General features: G+C 38.4%; 2 protein-coding genes across 5 annotated transcripts in view; one reads left to right on the top strand and one right to left on the bottom strand.

The window, feature by feature from the left end:
• WDR41 (WD repeat domain 41) overlaps window positions 1-6,263 on the top strand; it is a 44,702-nt gene extending 38,439 nt beyond the window's left edge. Inside the window, exons 10-13 of one of the 2 annotated variants that reach the window (XM_067731051.1) lie at window positions 968-1,089; window positions 1,923-2,011; window positions 2,972-3,105; window positions 5,973-6,263. In XM_067731051.1, the coding sequence (XP_067587152.1) occupies window positions 968-1,089; window positions 1,923-2,011; window positions 2,972-3,105; window positions 5,973-6,125 (498 nt within the window). In that variant the 3' untranslated portion in view covers window positions 6,126-6,263. The remainder of the gene's footprint in view (window positions 1-967; window positions 1,090-1,922; window positions 2,012-2,971; window positions 3,106-5,972) is intronic. The other variant, XM_067731052.1, reaches the window with a different exon arrangement.
• A 3,520-nt stretch (window positions 6,264-9,783) lies between these two features.
• Window positions 9,784-19,679, bottom strand: part of PDE8B (phosphodiesterase 8B) — a 286,354-nt gene continuing 276,458 nt past the window's right edge. For all 3 annotated transcript variants that reach the window (XM_067731048.1, XM_067731046.1, XM_067731047.1), the window contains exons 19-22: window positions 18,688-18,808; window positions 16,543-16,710; window positions 14,021-14,150; window positions 9,784-11,485 (exon numbers count right to left, since the gene is read on the bottom strand). In XM_067731048.1, coding sequence (XP_067587149.1) covers window positions 11,376-11,485; window positions 14,021-14,150; window positions 16,543-16,710; window positions 18,688-18,808 — 529 coding nt within the window. In that variant the 3' untranslated portion in view covers window positions 9,784-11,375. The remainder of the gene's footprint in view (window positions 11,486-14,020; window positions 14,151-16,542; window positions 16,711-18,687; window positions 18,809-19,679) is intronic.

The raw sequence follows: 19,679 nt of genomic DNA, 5'->3' as shown, positions 1-19,679 counted from the left end.
GTCGAGATGCTGTAGGTCTGAGTTGGCGTTGTAGCCTTTGAGGCTGCATGAGAAGTATTCTTTGGTGAGAACAGGTAGGCAAAAAAAAAAGGAGTTTTGAAAGGTCTTTCTACTGGCATACCAACTGAGTAAGAATGAATGATTCTAAGACAAGAGCTACCAGAAGTCTAGTGACTTGCAAAATAATTTTGGAAGCTAGGTGGTATGGTATGAGGCAAGAGTAAGGGACTGGAGTAACATGACCTGGATTCTAATATCAAACTCTCACGTCTTAATTTTTGTGTGATATTAATCTTTTTTTATTTTGACTTATTATTCTGGAAAATAGCTTTTCCTGCATTAATGAGATGTTGTGAGGTTGAAGTAAGGTAAGTATTGGTGAAAGTACTTTCAAAAGATTAAAGCTGCTTTAGTAAAAAGGTGTTTCTAATACTACATTTGGAAAAATGTTTTTGTGAAGCCACTGTATATATGCCACTATAGCATATGCTTTTTTGTATCCTTTATAGGTCTTGTGATGCTTAAGATGTGGAGTGCAAGTAATTTTGCTCACATTTTTCAGGCAAAAGAAGCTAAGTAGTTTTCCCAAGGATATAGTATTATGTGGATGAAAACCTAGGTTGTACCTCAGCAGCTCCACCTCCACTGCAGGCCAGTCTGTCAGCCACAGCTCCTTTCTCTGTCACATTTCAACGAGGAAGAAAGCGATGCTGTGGGGTATAATATACAACGCTTTCTCTGTATTAGCAGTTGTGTCCTTCCACCTTCTAAATGCTGAGCTTTCCTTTGTGCTTTGATATTTTTGGATTTCAGAGGGCAGTACAATAATTTGGGCTGAAGGCTAGGAATAGGGAAGGTAACAATGGCTTTCTGATCTCACACCAGGCCTGGAAATCTATTACACCGGGTAGTGGTAAGTACTAGTTTTATGCCCATTACTGAACTTCCCCCCCTCTCCCCCCGCCAGAATGTATTTGTTGCAGTTGGAAGGGGTTTATACGTCTATAACCTTCAAATGAAGCGTGTGATTGCCTGCCAGAAAACTGCACATGACTCCAATGTCCTGCACGTTGCCAAACTTCCAAACAGGTACAAGTTTCCGTCAGTTCTGTAACAGGTGAAAGAAATGCATAGTTCCCAGGGCCACCAGTGTAATTTTTCAAGGGGCAAAGTCACCTGGCTCCGTGGCTTGACCTGTTATGTTCTTTTGGAAATGGAGAATACCCCATGGCTATCTTAACAGAAGAGTTGGTGGCATTATATTATGAAATTTACAAGAAGCAAGGTTCAAATGAATTACATTGAATTTCATTATAAGAAGAGATAATTTAAAATTCGGTATTTATTTTAAAAGATAAAAGACTTTTGGGCACTGACTGTGTACTAATTTTTCTTTTTATATTTTCCACAAACCCACCTTTTTGGTGGTGGTGTTTGATTACGGCTTCAATTAAATGGTAGTCTCCTGTTGGCTAAGGCTGCCAACTGAGGGCTTTCCCCTCAGGGTAGATTTGGCTGTTGAGTTTCTAGGGATGAATTATATGAAGGAAATAGAATTATTTTCTATGCAGGATACTTTTAGAGTGAGAGGCGCCCTGAGAAGAGATACCGTGAGAGGAAGGAATGAGACTTCTCAGGATATTGTGAAACTGTAATTCGTAACCTGTTTCCTGAATGCATTTTTAAAAATGGAAATGATACATATTTATAACATTTGAACCAATGTAACAGTATAATGTGTGCCTTTCTTGAGGAGTGCTTTTACTTTGCATTGTAAAGCCATATTGATAAATTGTGATTTTTATTGGCTCCTGCCAAGAGCTGAATAAAAGCAGTTGCGGGCTCCACTGATTTCTTTCACTGCAAATTTAGCATAGGCCTTCCATGGTGCTCTTTTTATCACTGATTTTCTCTTCTGACAGGCAGTTAATCTCATGCTCAGAAGATGGAAGTGTACGCATTTGGGAGTTACGAGAAAAACAGCAGCTTGCAGCTGAACCTGTACCAACAGGTGAGTATCTTTTCTCAAAAAGGTAGTCTTGCTTTTTTTTTTTTTCTCATATGCAAGACAGAAGAAAGGCAGTGGTATGTAACCACAAAATAATATACAGTGTGCTCCAAATAAGCATCAGATGTTTACATGAAGCATTTGGTAATTGGGATCTAGGATTCACATTTAAATATTGCTTTACTGTAGAACTACCTGTTTATTTCAGTTCAAGTCAACTAGGATTTTTTTGTTTTGAGGGGAAACTATTATTCCTGGTAATCTGACTGACTAAATGGCCTAATGAACTATTTACTCATTTATATTGTCTGTAATTATGTCTGGTATACAGACAGAATTTGTATCATCAGGTGTCAAAGTTCTTTCAGCCTTAAAGCATTATCATTAACATAGAACTCAATTTATTTATAAACATTTTTGTATTTATATCATCTCATGAACTCTTTGATTTTCAGGTGTTTGATTTGAAAAACAAAATCCCTGTTAGTTAGCAGCCTTTGCATAAGAAATCAGATGCTGGTACCCCTGGAATTTCTTCTGGTTATTTGAAGTCATAGGGCATTGCTCTGGGACATCCCTATGTTGCTTTTTGCCTACCCTTTATTGATAAATCTGAGTTGTGACCTCCCCCACCCCCGCCCCACCTCATTGCCATTCAGGCCTTTCATTTCTCTCCTCTTTGATTCCCACTGCCTTTTCCTCACGTTAACACACCTTCACCAGTGCGTGAGTAGGGACAATAAAAAGAGATGAGCAACAAACCTGGGTAGCTAAGAGGAAACAAAGTAACATATTTAAAAAACCCTAGTATAGTACCTGGTACCATCTGCTCACTAAGCCCTTGACTAAAATAAGTGGGGAACACTTTTTGTATTTAAGTTTTATTTTTCTGATCTTAGATTATTATTATAAGAAAAGAGCACAGTAATTTCGAAAATGACTGAAATGGCTGTGTTTTTCTAGGTTTTTTTAACATGTGGGGATTTGGAAGAGTAAATAAACAAGCCAGCCACCCTGTTAAAAAACAACAAGAAAATGCCACTTCATGTTCACTAGAGCTTATTGGCGATTTAATTGGACACTCATCATCTGTGGAGGTATTATTTTTAATAGGCATATAAATGTCCAGGGAATTCCTGCTTTTTGCATCTCACTGCTCTTCTTTCATTTGGTCTCATAAAGACCTAAACTTTCTCTTATCTGTAGGTTTTTGTGGAATCTAAACATGGAATGGGATAGGTTATATAGTATGTGCCATTAGGATCTCTCTTTACAGAGAAATGATTTGAAGAAGGGATGTCTTGCTTCTAAAAAATCGCTTAATTACTATTACTTATGAGATGTAGATAGCTGACAATAAGGATGGTGTGAATAATGTTGAATATGTAACAGTAGTAAATAGAGGGTACATGGAGGGTTGTGTTTATGTATGTAGAGGTAAAGCCTCATAGAATCTAATTCCAGGGAAGTTTATCAAATTCATGAACAGTACTGTTTGTTTTTACCTCCCTTTGGAGGATAATAATTTGTTAGCGTTAGTAAAACCCAGTGTCTTGACTGTCATTGTGCATATATGAAAATAATAGTTGAGAATTATAGGATGCATAAAGTTCTAACTTGTTATAAATATATTCAAATACTTTATAGGCATTATTGCCTGTAATGAAGAAGGAATAAGACCAGTCGAGGTAAAGAAATGATTGGAACTGGTAACAGTATAAGCTGAGCCCTAAGTCCCCCTCCCTTCCCCCCTCCCTCCCTTCCCCCCTCCCTCCCTCCCTCCCTCTGTGCTGGTCTTAGTTGCGGCATGCGGGATCTTTGTTGTGGCATACGGGCTCCTAGTTGCAGTATGCGGGATCTAGTTCCCGCGTGCTGCAGGCCCCCTGCACTGGGAGCATGGATTCCTAACCACTCGATCACCAGGGAAGCCCCATGAGTTTCTTAAATTGTTCTTCCCTGTTTCATAGCCAGGGAGGAACAAATTGTTTTTCATTTGAAAGTGCATTTATACTTAGAAGCAACAGCACAACACTTGTTATTAGCATTTCCTGTATTTCAGGCACTACACTAGACATTGGCGTTTACAAAGAGATATAATATAAAAATATTATGGTCCTGGATATGAGCTGAACCTTGATGCTTAGGTAGGATTAAGATAGTCTTACGACCATAAGCTCCCTGATTTTGGGTACTTACATCTTACTCATTTTTGCCTTCCTCTGCCAGGTAGCCCAGTTGTTTTCATTTTGTTTTTTAACTTTGGGAGTTGTGCAGATGGAATGTGGTAGACAGGAGGGCAAAGATAGAATCTACTTGGTGGCAAGGAGCAGGTTGGCTAGGCTGGAGGACTGTGTTCCGATGAATGGACACAGTAGGAGATAAAGCTGGGAAAGTAGTTTGGGGTCAGATTACTGAATGTAAGGCTAAGGAGTTTGGACTTTTTAAAAAAATTCATACATACATACACAAAAAGTTTATGTATTTATTTTGGCTGTGTTGGGTCTTTGCACACGGGCTTTCTCTAGTTGCGGCGAGCAGGGGCTACTCTTCGATGCGGTGCGTTGCGGTGGCTTCTCGTTGTGGAGCACAGGCTCTAGGCGTGTGGGCTTCAGTAGTTGTGGTGCACAGGCTTAGTTGCTCTACGGCATGTGGTATCTTCTCGGACCAGGGCTCGAGCCTGTGTCCCCTGCATTGGCAGGTGGATTCTTAACCACTGCACCACCAGGGAAGTCCCTGGACTTTATGTTTTAAATAGTAGGAACCTATTAAAGGTTTTTAAATGGTGTGGCACATTTGTCATTGTATGGAAGTGTTCAATTCTTAGAAATTTTCCTGAGTGGAAGTGTTGACATTTAATTACTTTTTAAAAAAATCTTGGCTCTTTCTTGAATTTTCTCATTCCTTTTTTCTTTTGATCCTTACTCTCTAAGCCTAGTCCTATCTACCTGTATTTATTGAATTCTAACTTTTCCATCTCCTGAGGAGTTTTGCTCTGCTAGGTCTCCACCCCTCACTCCTACATCATCAGCTGAGCCCTTCTCCTGCTATCTTCAGAAATGTATGAGTTATGTCTTAGAAAACTTGCATCCTATTTCTCTCCTATATTTCACTCTTTCCCTCAAAGAGCTCATCCTTTTCATTTATTTCCTCTCTACTCCATAGGATGCATGCTGCCTTCTCATCAACATTCCATTTTCCTATTCTTACCTTCCAGCCTGTTCCTTCACTGGGCATGACCTTCCTTTTATTTGGAGAGTTTTATGTTTTTGAAGCTTTTTCTGACAACTTCATTCATTATTGATCTATGCCTCCTTTTTCTGCATTTCTGTGGCAAATCATAGCCTGAACTATGCTATTATTTAGTACCTGATTACATCATCTTTAATTGGTACCCTTATTGTTTCAACTATGATTTGGTTTTCACAACTGAATTAGAACCTTTTTAAGGGTAGGGACTATAAGCATATAGATGACACTCAGTAAATGCTTAAGGATTGATTATGTCTCTTTTTATAGAGAGCTAAAGCCATTGTTTCTCTTGGAGAATTTGGAATTCAGACATTTTATTGGTGGCCATTTTTGCATAAATAAGAAGGCCAGTAAAAATGATTAAGTAAAGCAGGTTTGTTGGGACTTCTGACAAAAATCTTAAAACCAATACTTGAGGAATTAGATAATGGTAAAATTTAGACGATACTTTGGGACTTCATGTACTTTACAAAAATAGCTGTTATTTATAGTTCTGTAGTTGAGTAGTATTTACTAGTCTAGCATTTGTATATTTGTATGTGATTATCACTCACACTTAAAAATAACATTTCTCATGAAAGATACGGAGTTTTACGGTCAGATCCAAAGAAGTCTCCAAGGTACACATTTTAACAAGCACCTGTCTTAATCTAGTTAGTATTAGCCTCTTCTCCTTGAAGTTCCTATAATCAGTAATTAAAATTTTTTTTTACAGACGTTTCTGTACTTTGAAGATCATGGACTAGTGACATGTTCTGCTGATCATCTCATTATTTTGTGGAAAAATGGAGAACGAGAATCTGGATTGCGCAGCTTAAAGTTATTTCAAAAATTAGAGGAGAATGGTGACTTATATCTTGCTGTCTAGTTTAAGGAATTTGAACACCTGTGCATGAACCTTGAACAGCAAATATAGGGGTAATACTCTGAAAACCATTACCATATTAATCACTTAAATTTTGTAATTTTTTTTTCTTGTTACTCCATAAAATTCCAATTGTTTGAATTCTTTTTTCTGGGGCTGCAAACCAGCAACAAGTTGCTTCTCAGGTATTAGTACTTTCACCAAAGAATATAGCACAAGTTTTTCATTTGACTTTTCACATAACAGTTACCTGAAACCATTGAAGGAATGGGTCTAATTTCAGCAGTGAATTTTCAGAAAGTGAAGTTTTCAGAGTTCATCACATATACCTGTTGAAGCAGAATTAAATTATACCACAGTGTCCTCACAGAGATAAATTTTTTATGCTTTGAAAAAACTCTACACCAGAAATTATGAGTTTATGTTTAATGAGGAGAAGAGTACTTGGAACCTCTCACTCTCTCTAATGTAACTATATTGCCTCTAATTAAATTTTTATTCATCAAAAGGGATTAGATTTTTAAAATATTACATGTAATTTCTTTCATTTAGCCTTTTTGGATTTTGAAATACCTGACTTTGTTCTCCAAAGTTGTTAGTATTTTAACTATACCTGTCATTCTTCTAAAGATTTATTCAAGGAACCTACTTTTATGGAAATAAATATACATGATCATTATAGACGATATTTTGGGAGAAAAATGAAAAATCCGGTGAAGAGTAAATAGGTAGGATGTAGCATATCTTGAACTTAAACCTTGAGATATCCAGAAAACTGATGCCTCCCTGTAGGAAATGAAGATTCCATAATAATTGTACTTTGTGCTGCTATTGAAGTGGTGAGTGCTGTGTTTTAAGCTTCTTAATTTGAACCTAGACCCTGGGAGGAGGTAGAAATAGAAATAACAGTATTTTTTTATTCTTTGGTTTTCTTTAGAGCCTGTTTGATTAAGAATTCTTGTGATAAATTTAAATATATCCTTTCTCCTACAAATCCCCCTGGTCTTTAGTAACTCTCAGTATTCTAAATATGAAGCAAACCTGAATCTCTCACTGTTTCAACTACAGCTTTTTTTTTTTGGTGCCAACTAATTTGTTTAAATCCTTTTTTTTTTTTAAATTCTAGCTACTAAAATCCCTATAAACACAAATCAGGAGGAACCTTATTACAGTGTATTTTTTCCCCCTAGCCTGAGCAGCTATTGACTAGATTCTTGGTAATAGACCAGCAGCAGCCCCTCATATATGCCAGAGATGAGAGCTAGATCAGTAAAGTTACAGTGTTTTCAAAGTGCCTGATTCATCTTACCATTGGCTCAAATATGAAATGCTTGAGACAGGCATCACTTATGAGTTTCTTGCAGACCACTGAGATTTAATCATCTTCATCACCCCATCAGCCTTAGAGCACTCTTTCTCCCTTTTGGTACTAAAGAATAAAAATTAAAAAGTGTTCCATACATTAAAAAATGGGTGGGTTTAATTGTGGAGTTAATCTTAAACTGCTGATGAAAGAATTGTATTGAAGTAAACACCAGGTGGCTGATGTGTCAGAGGACTAATCCTTCTCAAAGAACACTTTCTGGATTTATTTTTTCATCACACACACCCTAATGGAATCTTTGTAAATTGTTGTCACTAGTGTCACTAGTTTTACCTTTGACAGTTGTTGTTTCCTCAACTACCTACAAAGTCTGGAAGAGCTATGGTCATCTATGCCAGACCAGTGCCATAATGTTATAAATAAGGAAGCTGAAGCCCAGTCAGGTAAGGCCTTCCAGTTAGTTAGCTCAATTCTCATTAGCATCAATAAACGAATTTAAAAACAGAAATTGAACATGACTGGAATGAGAGAGAAGGGTTGTATGATTACCCCTTGAGCAAAACCAGATAATGTTCATAGTCATTGTTTCTGTTTTAATTCACAATGAAAATACCTTTATGGAGAAATATAATAAAATTTATGTAACCACCATTACATAATAGAAGAATGTGAATAGAAAAATTAGCACTGCCTCTTAGCCGACAGATTGTTGTTATCGTGGCATACGTATCTGAGCAGTCATACTGAGGCACTGCTAATCTTTTATCCTGAAATTGGAACGTGGGTAGGATTCCTAAACCAGGCAGACATGCATTTTGGGCTGAGTGCATCAGATTATTGATCAGAGTCATTGTTAGGCTTTTAATTTTCTTCCATAGATGGACTTTCTCTTATTACCAGCTAGCTTTTTCTTTGGGGATTCTACTATTAGGTCATGAGTTTTAAAGTTTTCTTGAATTGTATAAGATAGTCAATGAATTATAAAAGGAATTCATAGATTCTTAACTGCTTTTTTCCCTAATTTGTTCTGGATTAGTATTTGTAATAGTAATCTATTCACGTGAATGATACAAACCACAGGTGAGTTGGGGGAGCAAATAGTACTGATGAAAGTACCACTGTGAGTCCCTCTGTTATTAAAATCTAGAGGAAAACCTCCAACCCATTCATGGGAACTTGATGGTTTTTGCTTTCATGAATGCCCTAAGGTCAGAGATGGAGTAAAACAGTGAGATGGGAAAATCTAGCAGAGACTCAGACTTTGATGGCTGCTTACTAGTTGTATGCAGAGTGCTGCAAAAAGTTGAACTTTCAAACTAGAAGAATACAACTATAACTGAGGTCGATAAATATTATGTGCATTTTTTCCATTTCCCTGGCTTAGCTTTCAGTGCTGTTATATTTGCAACACCAGAAGTAATACTATGCAGTGGGCCTTGTCATTTTTATTTAAAAATACCCTTATTACCTCATTCTCTGGCTTACTCACATAACACAATCAAGAGCCTAAACTTGAGGGACATTGTATTTATCTTTCTCAAGTTGAGTGCTTTCTGATTAATAGATGAGGCTTGTTCTTTGTCCACAAGACTAAGCAGTCCTAACTCTGAAGGTAAGCATATTTTAAAATCTTAAATTGGAAGTAAAGAATAACCTAATTAAATTATAGGGTTATTCTGGTCCCAGTAACAGTGTTTTATAACTAACTTCTGGTTAAGTAGTAGTAGTAATGTGACTTCTCTCTAGTTTAGATCATGTTATATTTTCCTAAATTAATAGGGTTCCCCTCAACACAGACTTATGCTCAGTATGAGAGACAATTATAATAGTTTATACTCACTCATCTGATACACATACCATCTGAAAGACTATTTGGAGGAATGCACTATTTAGTTAGCAACTCAGTAGAAGATTACACCATAGTAGATTACACTGATAAAGAGCAGAGCTATGCTAAAGCTTTAGTACCTGGCAGTGTTAATATGAAATTAATTTGAAATTATACTGAGTCAGTTTTAACAAACATTCACATAGAAAAATGTCAGACATCTGATGAATGTCACTTACCAAATGGAACCAAAAGCGAGATGGTCAAGAAAAGATTGTCGTTGCTTCAGGCAAGCTTCTGAAGCCTAGGCAAATTATTTAGCTCCTTAAAATGGGATCCTGACATCCTGAATTTAATGTGTTCTGAAAACAAAGCGTGTGACTCATGAAATAAAGAACACTAAACCGAAATATTGAAATTATGAAAAATTTAGGCCAAAGAGGTAAAATAAAAACAGCTGTTAGGAATGAAAAATGGCTGTAGGAATTTAGTTACAAGTACTTCACAAAAACATTTTCATCACATTTACTTAGTGCAGCATTACAATACAAAGCTAGCTGCTGTCCTGACCAAGCAAGTTCTCTTACCATCTAACAAAAATAATTTAGGTACATTTCTTTGCATGGAATTGTCATATATGTTTCCATTTGTTGGTACAAAACATAGAAAAAAACATTGGCATGTTTTGTAGTGATAAGTAATTTTTGCCCCCATGTACTAGGTCCACGTGTTCTGCATTCCAATTTTCATTTGAAAAAAGTAACTAACTACTGGTTCAGTTAATTTAGTCTCTGTTTATACCTCTTAGAAATGCAGCATGAAGTACAGAGAATTTGAAAGAAAAACAAAGATTTTGTTTACAGAATCTCTAATTTATAATACATAGAGAAGGGTTGGCTGGTAAAAGAGAAAAGAAAATCTCAAGTCTGACTTCATGTAGACCACAGAAAGTTGTGAAAAGAGCTGTATAAAAATATGCACTTGTGCTTTAGAAGCTTTTAGCATACAATTAATAGCTTAAAATAGTATTTACTGCTTCCCCATATGCTATTTTCTGATATATTTACACACCTTGCAATCTTTTTTTCATCATTAAAGCAAAATGGCATGATCTTAAATATAGATAGGTTAAAAACATCTGAACCTTGAAACTTCCTCTGTCTCCTCAGTACTCGGCACAACGTACTCCATGGACTTAAACCCTGAAAATTTAGATTGCTTTAATAAAAATTTTAAACAGCAAATGTATATAAATTTTTTTTTAAAAAAAAAGCTTGTCCAAGGGCATTCAGATTAATGGCTTGTATATAATACCTACTGTAGTGCCTTGTAACTGCCTCTGTAAACCAGAAATAAAGGGAGAAAGCTCTTGGATTCCCCACAGACAAGATGTCACTTCCTTCCCCATCATGGTTGACTTTCTGTTAAGATGAATCCCTTTTGTAGGAGAGAGGACTACACAGGCTGCTGATACCAGTCTAGAGAAGGCACTCACCAGGCCAAGACAGACTATGTTCTAACTTGGGTGTTACACCATTGATCAGAACCACCTAGCCATGGAGGCTCTGAAGCTAACTAGTTTATCAGCAGTTTGGTCCTAGTTGTTTTGCTCACTTTATATGGGTTTCTTTTCTTAGATATTCTTATGAGCCTTTTAGATTGATGCTCTTGAGGAAAATAGTCAAGCTAAACAGTGATGGTGACTTTCATGGTAAAAGATGAGCTAAACCACTAGCTAAGCTACATGGTCCATCATCCACAGAGATGGTGGGCTCGTGGGCACCAAGTCTTTGCTGCATGTCTCCTGCTAGTTACAGTGAATCAGCTGCAGGGTTTGATGGGGGCAGACAGGATGACAGCAGGGCAAAGGATTTTGCCATGTGTTTGTTCTGTCACTAAGTGATTGTTCAAAATTTTTCTTCATGGAACATAATTTTCTAAAAATGAAATTTGGGAAGTTGAATGATTAAAAGTCAGATATTAAACATTAGCTCCTTAACCTACACCTGTCATTTTCATTATGAAGGAAAGCCTCTTGTTTACACTACTGTGATTCACAGTGCCCTTTGTAGATCAAGAGGTCACCTTCTCTGTCTTGGCTTTAGCTGTCAGATGGAAGCCTCAGACTTTTGCACTTTAGGTCATCTAACGTCTTCCAGTGTTTGTAGTTATCGGCCAAATGTTGCATCAGGGTTGGCAGGTGTGCAAAGGCTGCAAGGATATAAGAGAATAAAAAGAAGCCTGTTAAATTAGATTCCAGGAGCATTTATAAGGTTGGGGCTCTGTGGGACAAATTTGGGATCACAATTGGAGGAGAGGTACCCTAGGTTAGGCCTAAGGTGAACACAGAAGCATGAGAAGGATGAGTTACTAAACACTGGTTTCTGAAATATGAACAGGTCCTTTTAACTAAAAATTGATAACAACAAAAGATCAGAAAGAGAAATTAAAGAAACAATCCCATTTACCATCACATCAAAAAGAATAAAATACCTTGGAATAAACCTACCTAAGGAGGCAAAAAACCTGTACCCTGAAAACTATAAGATGTTGATGAAAGAAATCAAGGATGACACAAACACATGGAAGGATACCATGTTCTCGGATTGGAAGAATAAATATTGTGAAAATGACTATACTACCCAAGGCAATCTACAGATTCAGTGCAATCCCTATCAAGATACCGATGACATTTTTCACAGAACTAGAATGAAAATTTTTTTAATTTGTAAGGAAACACAAAAGACCCTGAATAGCTAAAGCAATCCTGAGGAAGAAAATCAGAGCTGGAGAAATCAGGCTCCCTGGCTTCAGACTATACTTCAAAGCTACAGTAATCAAAGTGGTATGGTACTGGCACAAAAACAGAAGTATAGATCAATGGAACAGGACAGAAAGCCCAGAAATAAACCCATGCATCTATGGTCAATTAATCTACAACAAAGGAAGCAAGAATATACAATGGAGAAAAGATAGTCTCTTCAATAAGTGGTGCTGGGGAAACTGGACAACTACGTGTAAAAGAATGAAACTAGAACATTCTGTAACACCATACACAAACTCGAAATGGATTGAAGACCTAAATGTAAGGCTGGCTACTATAAAACTCTTAGAGGAAAACATAGGCAGGACACTCTTCACCATAAATCACAGCAGTATCTTTTTGGATCCACCTTGTACCTAGAGTAATGAAAATAAAAACAAAAATAAACAAATGGGACCTAATTAAACTTAAAAGCTTTCGCACAGCAAAGGAAACCATAGACAAAACGAAAATACAACCCACAGAATGGGAGAAAATATTTGCAAATGAAGCAACCAACAAGGGATTAATCTCCAAAATACACCAACAGTTCATGCAGCTCTGTATCAAAAAAAAAAAAAAAAATCAAAAAATAGGCAGAAGATCTAAATAGACATTTCTCCAAAGAAGACATATGGATGGCCAAAAGCACATGAAAAGATGTTCAACGTCACTCAATGAGAAATGCAAATCAAAACCACAATGAGGTATCACCTCAAACCAGTCAGAATGGCCATCATTAAAAAGTCTACAAATAACAAATGCTGGAGAGGGTGTGGAGAAAAGGGAACCCTCCTACACTGTTGGTGCGAATGTAAATTGGTGCAGCCACTATGGAAAATGGTATGGAGGTTCCTTAAAAAACTAAAAATAGAGCTACCATATGACCCAGCAATCCCACTCTTAGGCGTATACCCAGAGAAGACTGTAATTCAAAAAGATACATGCACCCCAATGTTCACTGCAGCACTCTTTACAGTAGCCAAGACATGGAAGCAACCTAAATGTCCCTTGACAGATGAATGGAAGAAGAAGATGTGGTATATATATATACACATACATACATATACAATGGAATATTACTCAGCCATGAAAAAGAGTGAGATAATGCCATTTTCAGCAACATGGATGGACCTAGAGATTATCATACTAAGTGAAGTACGTCAGAAAGAGAAAGACAAATATCATATGATATCACTTATATGTGGAATCTGAAAAAAAAGATACAATTCAACTTATTTACAAAACAGAAATAGACTCACAGACTTTGAAAACAAATTTATGGTTACCAAAGGGGAAACACGGGGGGAGGGACAAATTAGGAGTTTGGGGTTAACATATATACACTAAATAGATAATCAACAAGAATCTACTGTATAGCACAAGGAACTCTGCTCAATGTTCTGTAATAACCTATATGGGAAAAGGATCTGAAAAAGAATGAATATATGTATAACTGAATCACTTAGCTATACACCTGAAAGTAACCCAACATTGTAAATCAACTATACTCGGATATAAAATAAAAATTAAATTCAAAAAAATTAAAAAGGATCTCAAAAAAATGAAAAGCTGTTTATCAACTGATATTATGAAAAGAATCTGTGATTCAGAGTAGACTTAGTATATTTTATGTTCTCTCTAGAATTTCCTCCAATGACAGAATAAAACTCCTGTAAGCTTTGGAAACATGTCCTTGGAAGAGTTGAACACCTGTTTATCCAGTTACCAAACATCCACTGAGTCTTCCATACACATGGTTTGTGCTGAGGACACACAAAGTGTTCATGCACCCCCACCACACCTGGCCACAAGCAGCTGACTTTTTCTTTTAAGTTACATTTCGTTTACACCTTTAGGCCCAGCCTCTGTCATTAAAGGTAACCATCATAATGTATAGCAAAATATTCTGTTTGTGGGTAACAAAACAGGAACTGTCTTACCATCCCAAGCATCAAACATGTCTGTTATGAAGTAGTCAATAAAGGAGATCTGGGACTTGGGGATGCTACAGGTATTCCGGTCGAATACTGGCATCACTACAGGTAGCCCCTGTCTCTTCTCTTCATCAGTCTGTAAGAAATAACACAGGGCTGTAGGGCACATAAGGAGCTGTCACAGTAACATCTAGTTTGTCAGAACCACTCTGTGAAAATGGGTCATAATCCAGTTGTATCTGTGAAGAAATTGGCTTGGCAAGGTCCTGAGGCTTATATAAGACAACCACCTGATGAGCTCCAGTGACTGGATTCAGGTCTTCTGACTCTCAAATGTGTTATGCTATCTTACAGCACCTCTTGAAGCACTTATCTCAGGATTTGTAGCCCCTTTTCTGAGATCTGTTTTCATGATCGCAAGGTCAAGACTATTTTCAAAGTAACACTAATAATACTAAGTGGCGTTTATACTGAGGGTACAGGAGCGATGGTGTGTTTAAAACTGCTGATGCCTTAGCGTGAATCAAAGAACTGGCACCAAGCTGTACAAATAGTCATTGTATTATTCACTGTCATATGCTTGCACTTTAAAAAGAAAGCCAGTTTCACTTAAGAATGTCTTCATTAAAGTAGTAAGAATTATTAATCTTATTTAAACTTGACCTTTGAAAATACGTCTTTTTAATATTGTGTGTGACAAAATCGGAAGTACATACAAAGCCCTTGTGCTGCACATCAACGTATTATGGTAGTCTGGATGAAAAGCAGTTAGGCAGTTGAGCTGAACTAGCTTCTTTTTTTCATGAAATAACTATGTTTTACTCAAAAGAATGACAAACTGAGATTTTTCAGATTGGGGTATTTGGTCATGCAATTCTCAAGATATGTGTAAATCTGAGTATTTTGCACATTAGAGTGTATGTTTTATGCATAAGGTCATAATTCACTGGGCTGAAATTGAGATCCACATTTACTGGTAGTATGCTGAACCGGAGGCTGGCTGATCAGAGACCTCATTTGTAACCTGATTTTTAGGTCACATTGTCTTGTGAACATTAGTACTTTCCTTTCTGGGAAAAGGACACCTAAACAGGGAGATTACCTTAAAGAACTTAAAAGTGGTTCTTTCCCGTTCCCCATTCACATACTTTGAGAATAACTAGGAGTAGGATTTTAAGTCTTCTCTGTGGGTCCTGGGAAGCCCCGATAATGGCCTCCTACCAGTTTTTGGCTCAGCTTGCTCATTTCAGGTCAGTAGATTAGGCAGCCTTAAAATAGCCACTGCTGTTCAAGGAGTAGTTTGGGTTTTTTCCCCTCTCTTTCTGGCAAGCTCAGAACTGCTTGTCCTATTTTTCTTTATTCATGGGGTCTCTTCCCATCCTTGAAAGCTGCACCTAACTTACTGGGTCCTCGGCTGCCCTTTGCCCCTGCCAACCCTTTTAGACATTATCAGCTATTCTTTTATTCTGCCTCAGCGGTATGTTCCAGCCATATAGGCACACAACCCTCCCCCCCCCCCGCCCCCCGTCCCCAAATGCATTACTTGTAGCTACTTGTGACATGTTTGTCTATCACAAATAATAAACATTAGTCCTTAGAGCCTCTTCTTTGAAAGTAGGCCTCTTTTAAATGGCATCTTGTGGTCTACTACGTTATTCTCCTTTAATTCCTCTTCACACTGCCAAAGTTGCTGTTTTCCTTATATAAAAATTCTGGTTTTCCTCCCTACTAATTTTGCTCATAACCCTTTGTTCTCCCAGAACTCTCCCAGAATGTCCTTTCCCATTTCTAAATTTTGAAATACTTCAAAAACAAAAACAAAAACACCAGCTCTAACACCTTTTCCACAAAGCCCTTTTATCTAGAAAAAAAAACTTTCTGAACTCTTAGGACTTAACATATACCTCCTTTAGAAGTGTTTTCATTTTTTTGTTTGTTTTTCTTTTTGCGGTACGCGGGCCTCTCACTGTTGTGGCCTCTCCCGTTGTGGAGCACAGGCTCCGGACGCGCAGGCTCAGCGGCCATGGCTCATGGGCCCAGCCGCTTCGCGACATGTGGGATCTTCCCGGACCGGGGCACGAACCTGTGTCCCCTGCATCGGCAGGTGGACTCTCAACCACTGCACCACCAGGGAAGCCCTTTCATTTATTTTTAATTTACCAATGTATGGACCTGTTTATGTCTGTCTCCCTCCCCTACTGTATTATGAGCTACCCATGGTGCAGTCTGTTCCCCAGACTGCACCATGGAGATGATAATCTAGTGAATGAATGGAGGATTTCCAAGTTTTTGTGGAAATTCAGGATCTAAAAATTTGAGGATGAAAAGATACTTCCAAAGGCTCAGTTTACCCCCCTTCCCCTAGAGAGAGTTTAGTTAGTGCCCAGGCACATCATAGTCTCTTGAGGGACCAGATTTCTGTTCCAGGCAAGGGTGAGCCATTGCTTTCCAGGGAGGAGTCATTTATTTACTGTGACCCGGGGCCATTCCCAGATGGGAGGTGGAGCTTCCCTAGAGAGGCAGCACACCTGTGCAAAGTACTCCTCGGAGATCCTTCCGGCCCATTCGATACATAGGTCCAGGGGGCGGCATGGATTGGCCACGTCAGCACACTTAATCATCATGCGCTTAATCAGGATTTGATTTTCAGGAAAGTTCTTCCCAGTAGGGTTGCATTCACAGTCACTGCCTTCAATCTGGAAAACAGATAGTCACATCAGGGTGGTTTCAATATGATGGTGAAGCCCACAAGGGCCAGCTGACCAGATATTAGATGGCAGTCACCCAGGCAAACTTAGGCATGAGACTTGATGAAGGAGGCCTTCCCATCCTTAATTCCATATATGATACATGGATATATTCTTGGGGACGGGGAGCAGTCAAACAATACAAACACACAGAGCTTAAAAGGCCGAAGTCCCTATCATCACCCATCCACAACCTCACTTTCATCCTCTTCCCCAGAGGTAGCTGCTACAAAGCAGGTTTTTGTTTTGTTTTTAATGATTTGGTATGTAATCTTAAGGAAGGAGAGCTTTTCTCCCAGTTTTATCAGGAAATGTGTAAAAGCACAAATTCCACTTTCTTAATACATTAAAGATGGGGAAATGCCACATACATGTGACCCTTCAATTATTTCTTGATTTCTTTCTACTTAATATGCCTGACAGCTCCCTCTCTCCTGTGACCTTCTATCCCACCCCCAGTTACCCACCTCCTCCCATTTTGTTCTTTCTCTTCAGGTATGTGTCCACTCATGCTTTCCAGGCTGCTCTTCTGGCTGGGTGGTAGGGAGGGTGAGACATGTAAGTGTTGGGGGTACTAGGAGCAGAAAGCGGGCCAGGGCAGGAGCAGGTATATTCAGCCATGTTAGAAAGACTGGTTGTACACTAATACCTACCTAGTGATGGATGTCAGTGGTCCAGAGCCAAGTGGACAGGTCTGTGAGTAGGCTTATGTAAATGCGACAACAGGTCAATTATACAAAACCTAGAAGACTACGATTCCCTGATTTCAAAGATACCATGGAACTGACTGTGTAAACATCTAATTAGCTCTCCAGAGCTCTGCCAAGCTGAAGGACTGTATGACATTTAAGGATTTTTTTGTTTTGGGACTGGACCTATTAAACCATCAATGGGCAGAATTATATTCTGAAGGTTGGTATTTTGATTACTTACCATTGGGAAGATACTGCTTGCTATAGTTACTGCAGTACATAAATCTCAACAGAGTTGGGGGCTTACTTGGATAGATGACCTTCCCAACTCTAAATTCTATGATTCTGTTTAATTTCCCCCTCTTAAATCCCCAGATCCTTGCTCCCATAAGTCCTCTGTGGAAGGAGAGGGTCCTGGCATTGTGCTGTGGAATCCCTGGGGGATGGAGCAGAACACAGGTGAGGTGGACACTGTTCCTCCATCCAGGCTGGTCATGTGATGGGTCCTACACAGATAGTTTCCTTACTGATCATCAAGTTACATCTAAGACAACCATTCCTCATTCATCCACATATGCAACCCTCATACAGGAATGAATGAAAAGCTTTTCTAACTTTATGGGGCTATGAACAGCCTTACAGTATAAGAAGGCAGTTGATCTCATTTTAAACAGTAAGAGATGTGAACTTATGTCCATGTTCTTAAAACCCAAGTTTGTAGGGACCTTAAGGCAGGTCTAAGGCACATCAGTAAATTTTAAAAAGGAGAAAGACTTGTATTTTTGTTTTCAACTAGTCACTCCCAATTTAACTTTCTGTAGTCTTTAGATACTGACAGGCTTTTAATGCACATCAGCAGGATTATAGTTCTTTAAAACATCTAATTTTGAGGTCTCCCAAGAGCTCAAAGACCAGAGAACTAGAAAGGCTCTGAAACCCCTAAAATGACACCATTTATTCCAGTCTCTGCTGTCTGCAGGCTCCTTTCATCATAGACTTTGGGCCTACTTTTGTCACTGCTGGCTTTATCTCAGTCAGGGCCTTTCTTTCAAGGAGCTCAGAGTTACTGTGGACACTCTCAATCTATTCTTGTCCTTAGGGAAAACAAGTGACCAGTACTTTCAGCCTTCTTTACCAACTCCAAGCAAATAACCATCTTGCATTCAAGATGGAGAGAAAATGCTTTGAGGCCAGAGTAGGCTCTGGTGTATCTTATTACATGGGAAATGCTTACCTCAGCTGCCATTGGCTTGTTGATGCTGTTCACAAATTTGTTCACATGTTCAAAGTGTTTTGTCATCTCTGTTGCTAAAACCATATCAATAATAGCCTGGCGCAGTGTTCGATAATGGTTCCTAAAATAACCAGAAGACAAAGCGCCTTGTTCACATCATGTCCCGAATTAGAACTGTTCTACCATTTCACCACACTTCCCACAATCTAGGAGGAAGCTAGGGGCACAGAGTTAATGAGTGAAGATCACAAAAAAGTTTACCTGCTCATCTTCCTACTCAGCCAGGACTTGGTGACACTATTCCATTTTCCCCAGTGACAGCTGACCTTCATATGATTTATGAGTATATAAAAAAAAAAAGTGTCCCAAGGGTACTTATTTCACAAGGTGATTCCCTTCTACCTTCCCTTGGCAATATCAAAATAGTGAAGTGAAAGGAAATGACAAGTTCTTTCCCTACAAGGCTAGTACAGCAACCTGGTGAGCTGTCCCATGGCATTCAGTGCAGACACAGTGATTCCTGTTACAGAGAAGTGTCATTATTTCTTTTGATGATGGCACTGGAAGAAAGTTTTCCAAATAATGAGCTGTTCTCTAGATTGCAATTAGATAGAAGTTATAATGGAAGGAGCAATAACCCTGCTCAGAATCACCCAGTTCCTATCATCTTTTTCTAACTTCAAGAGCCAGAATGGGGAACTGAATAAAATTGGCTATTGGCAAGAATTCTTCCTATGAAAGTTTCAAAAACAATACTTGATACTGATGAAGCCTTCAGTTGAAGGTGGAATAACTGGTCTCCATATTTTCTCAGGTTTCTGGAGACCAAACAGATGGGTTCAGGTTCATGTTGACAAGTCATCCTTGAGGCTTGAGTAAGCTCTGAGCTCCCTGTATACTGCCTTTTCTCAGGGGTCTGCACTCCAGCCTGGCTGTTGCTATGTAGGAAATACTCATAGCTTGATGGCAGGGTGGTGGCTGGCAAGAGGAAT

The sequence above is a fragment of the Pseudorca crassidens genome, chromosome 3, assembly GCF_039906515.1.
Source record: "Pseudorca crassidens isolate mPseCra1 chromosome 3, mPseCra1.hap1, whole genome shotgun sequence".
NCBI classification, from domain to species: Eukaryota; Metazoa; Chordata; class Mammalia; order Artiodactyla; family Delphinidae; genus Pseudorca; species Pseudorca crassidens.
Note: the sequence above shows the minus strand (reverse complement) of the source record. Positions and strands in the feature narration are given on the sequence as shown.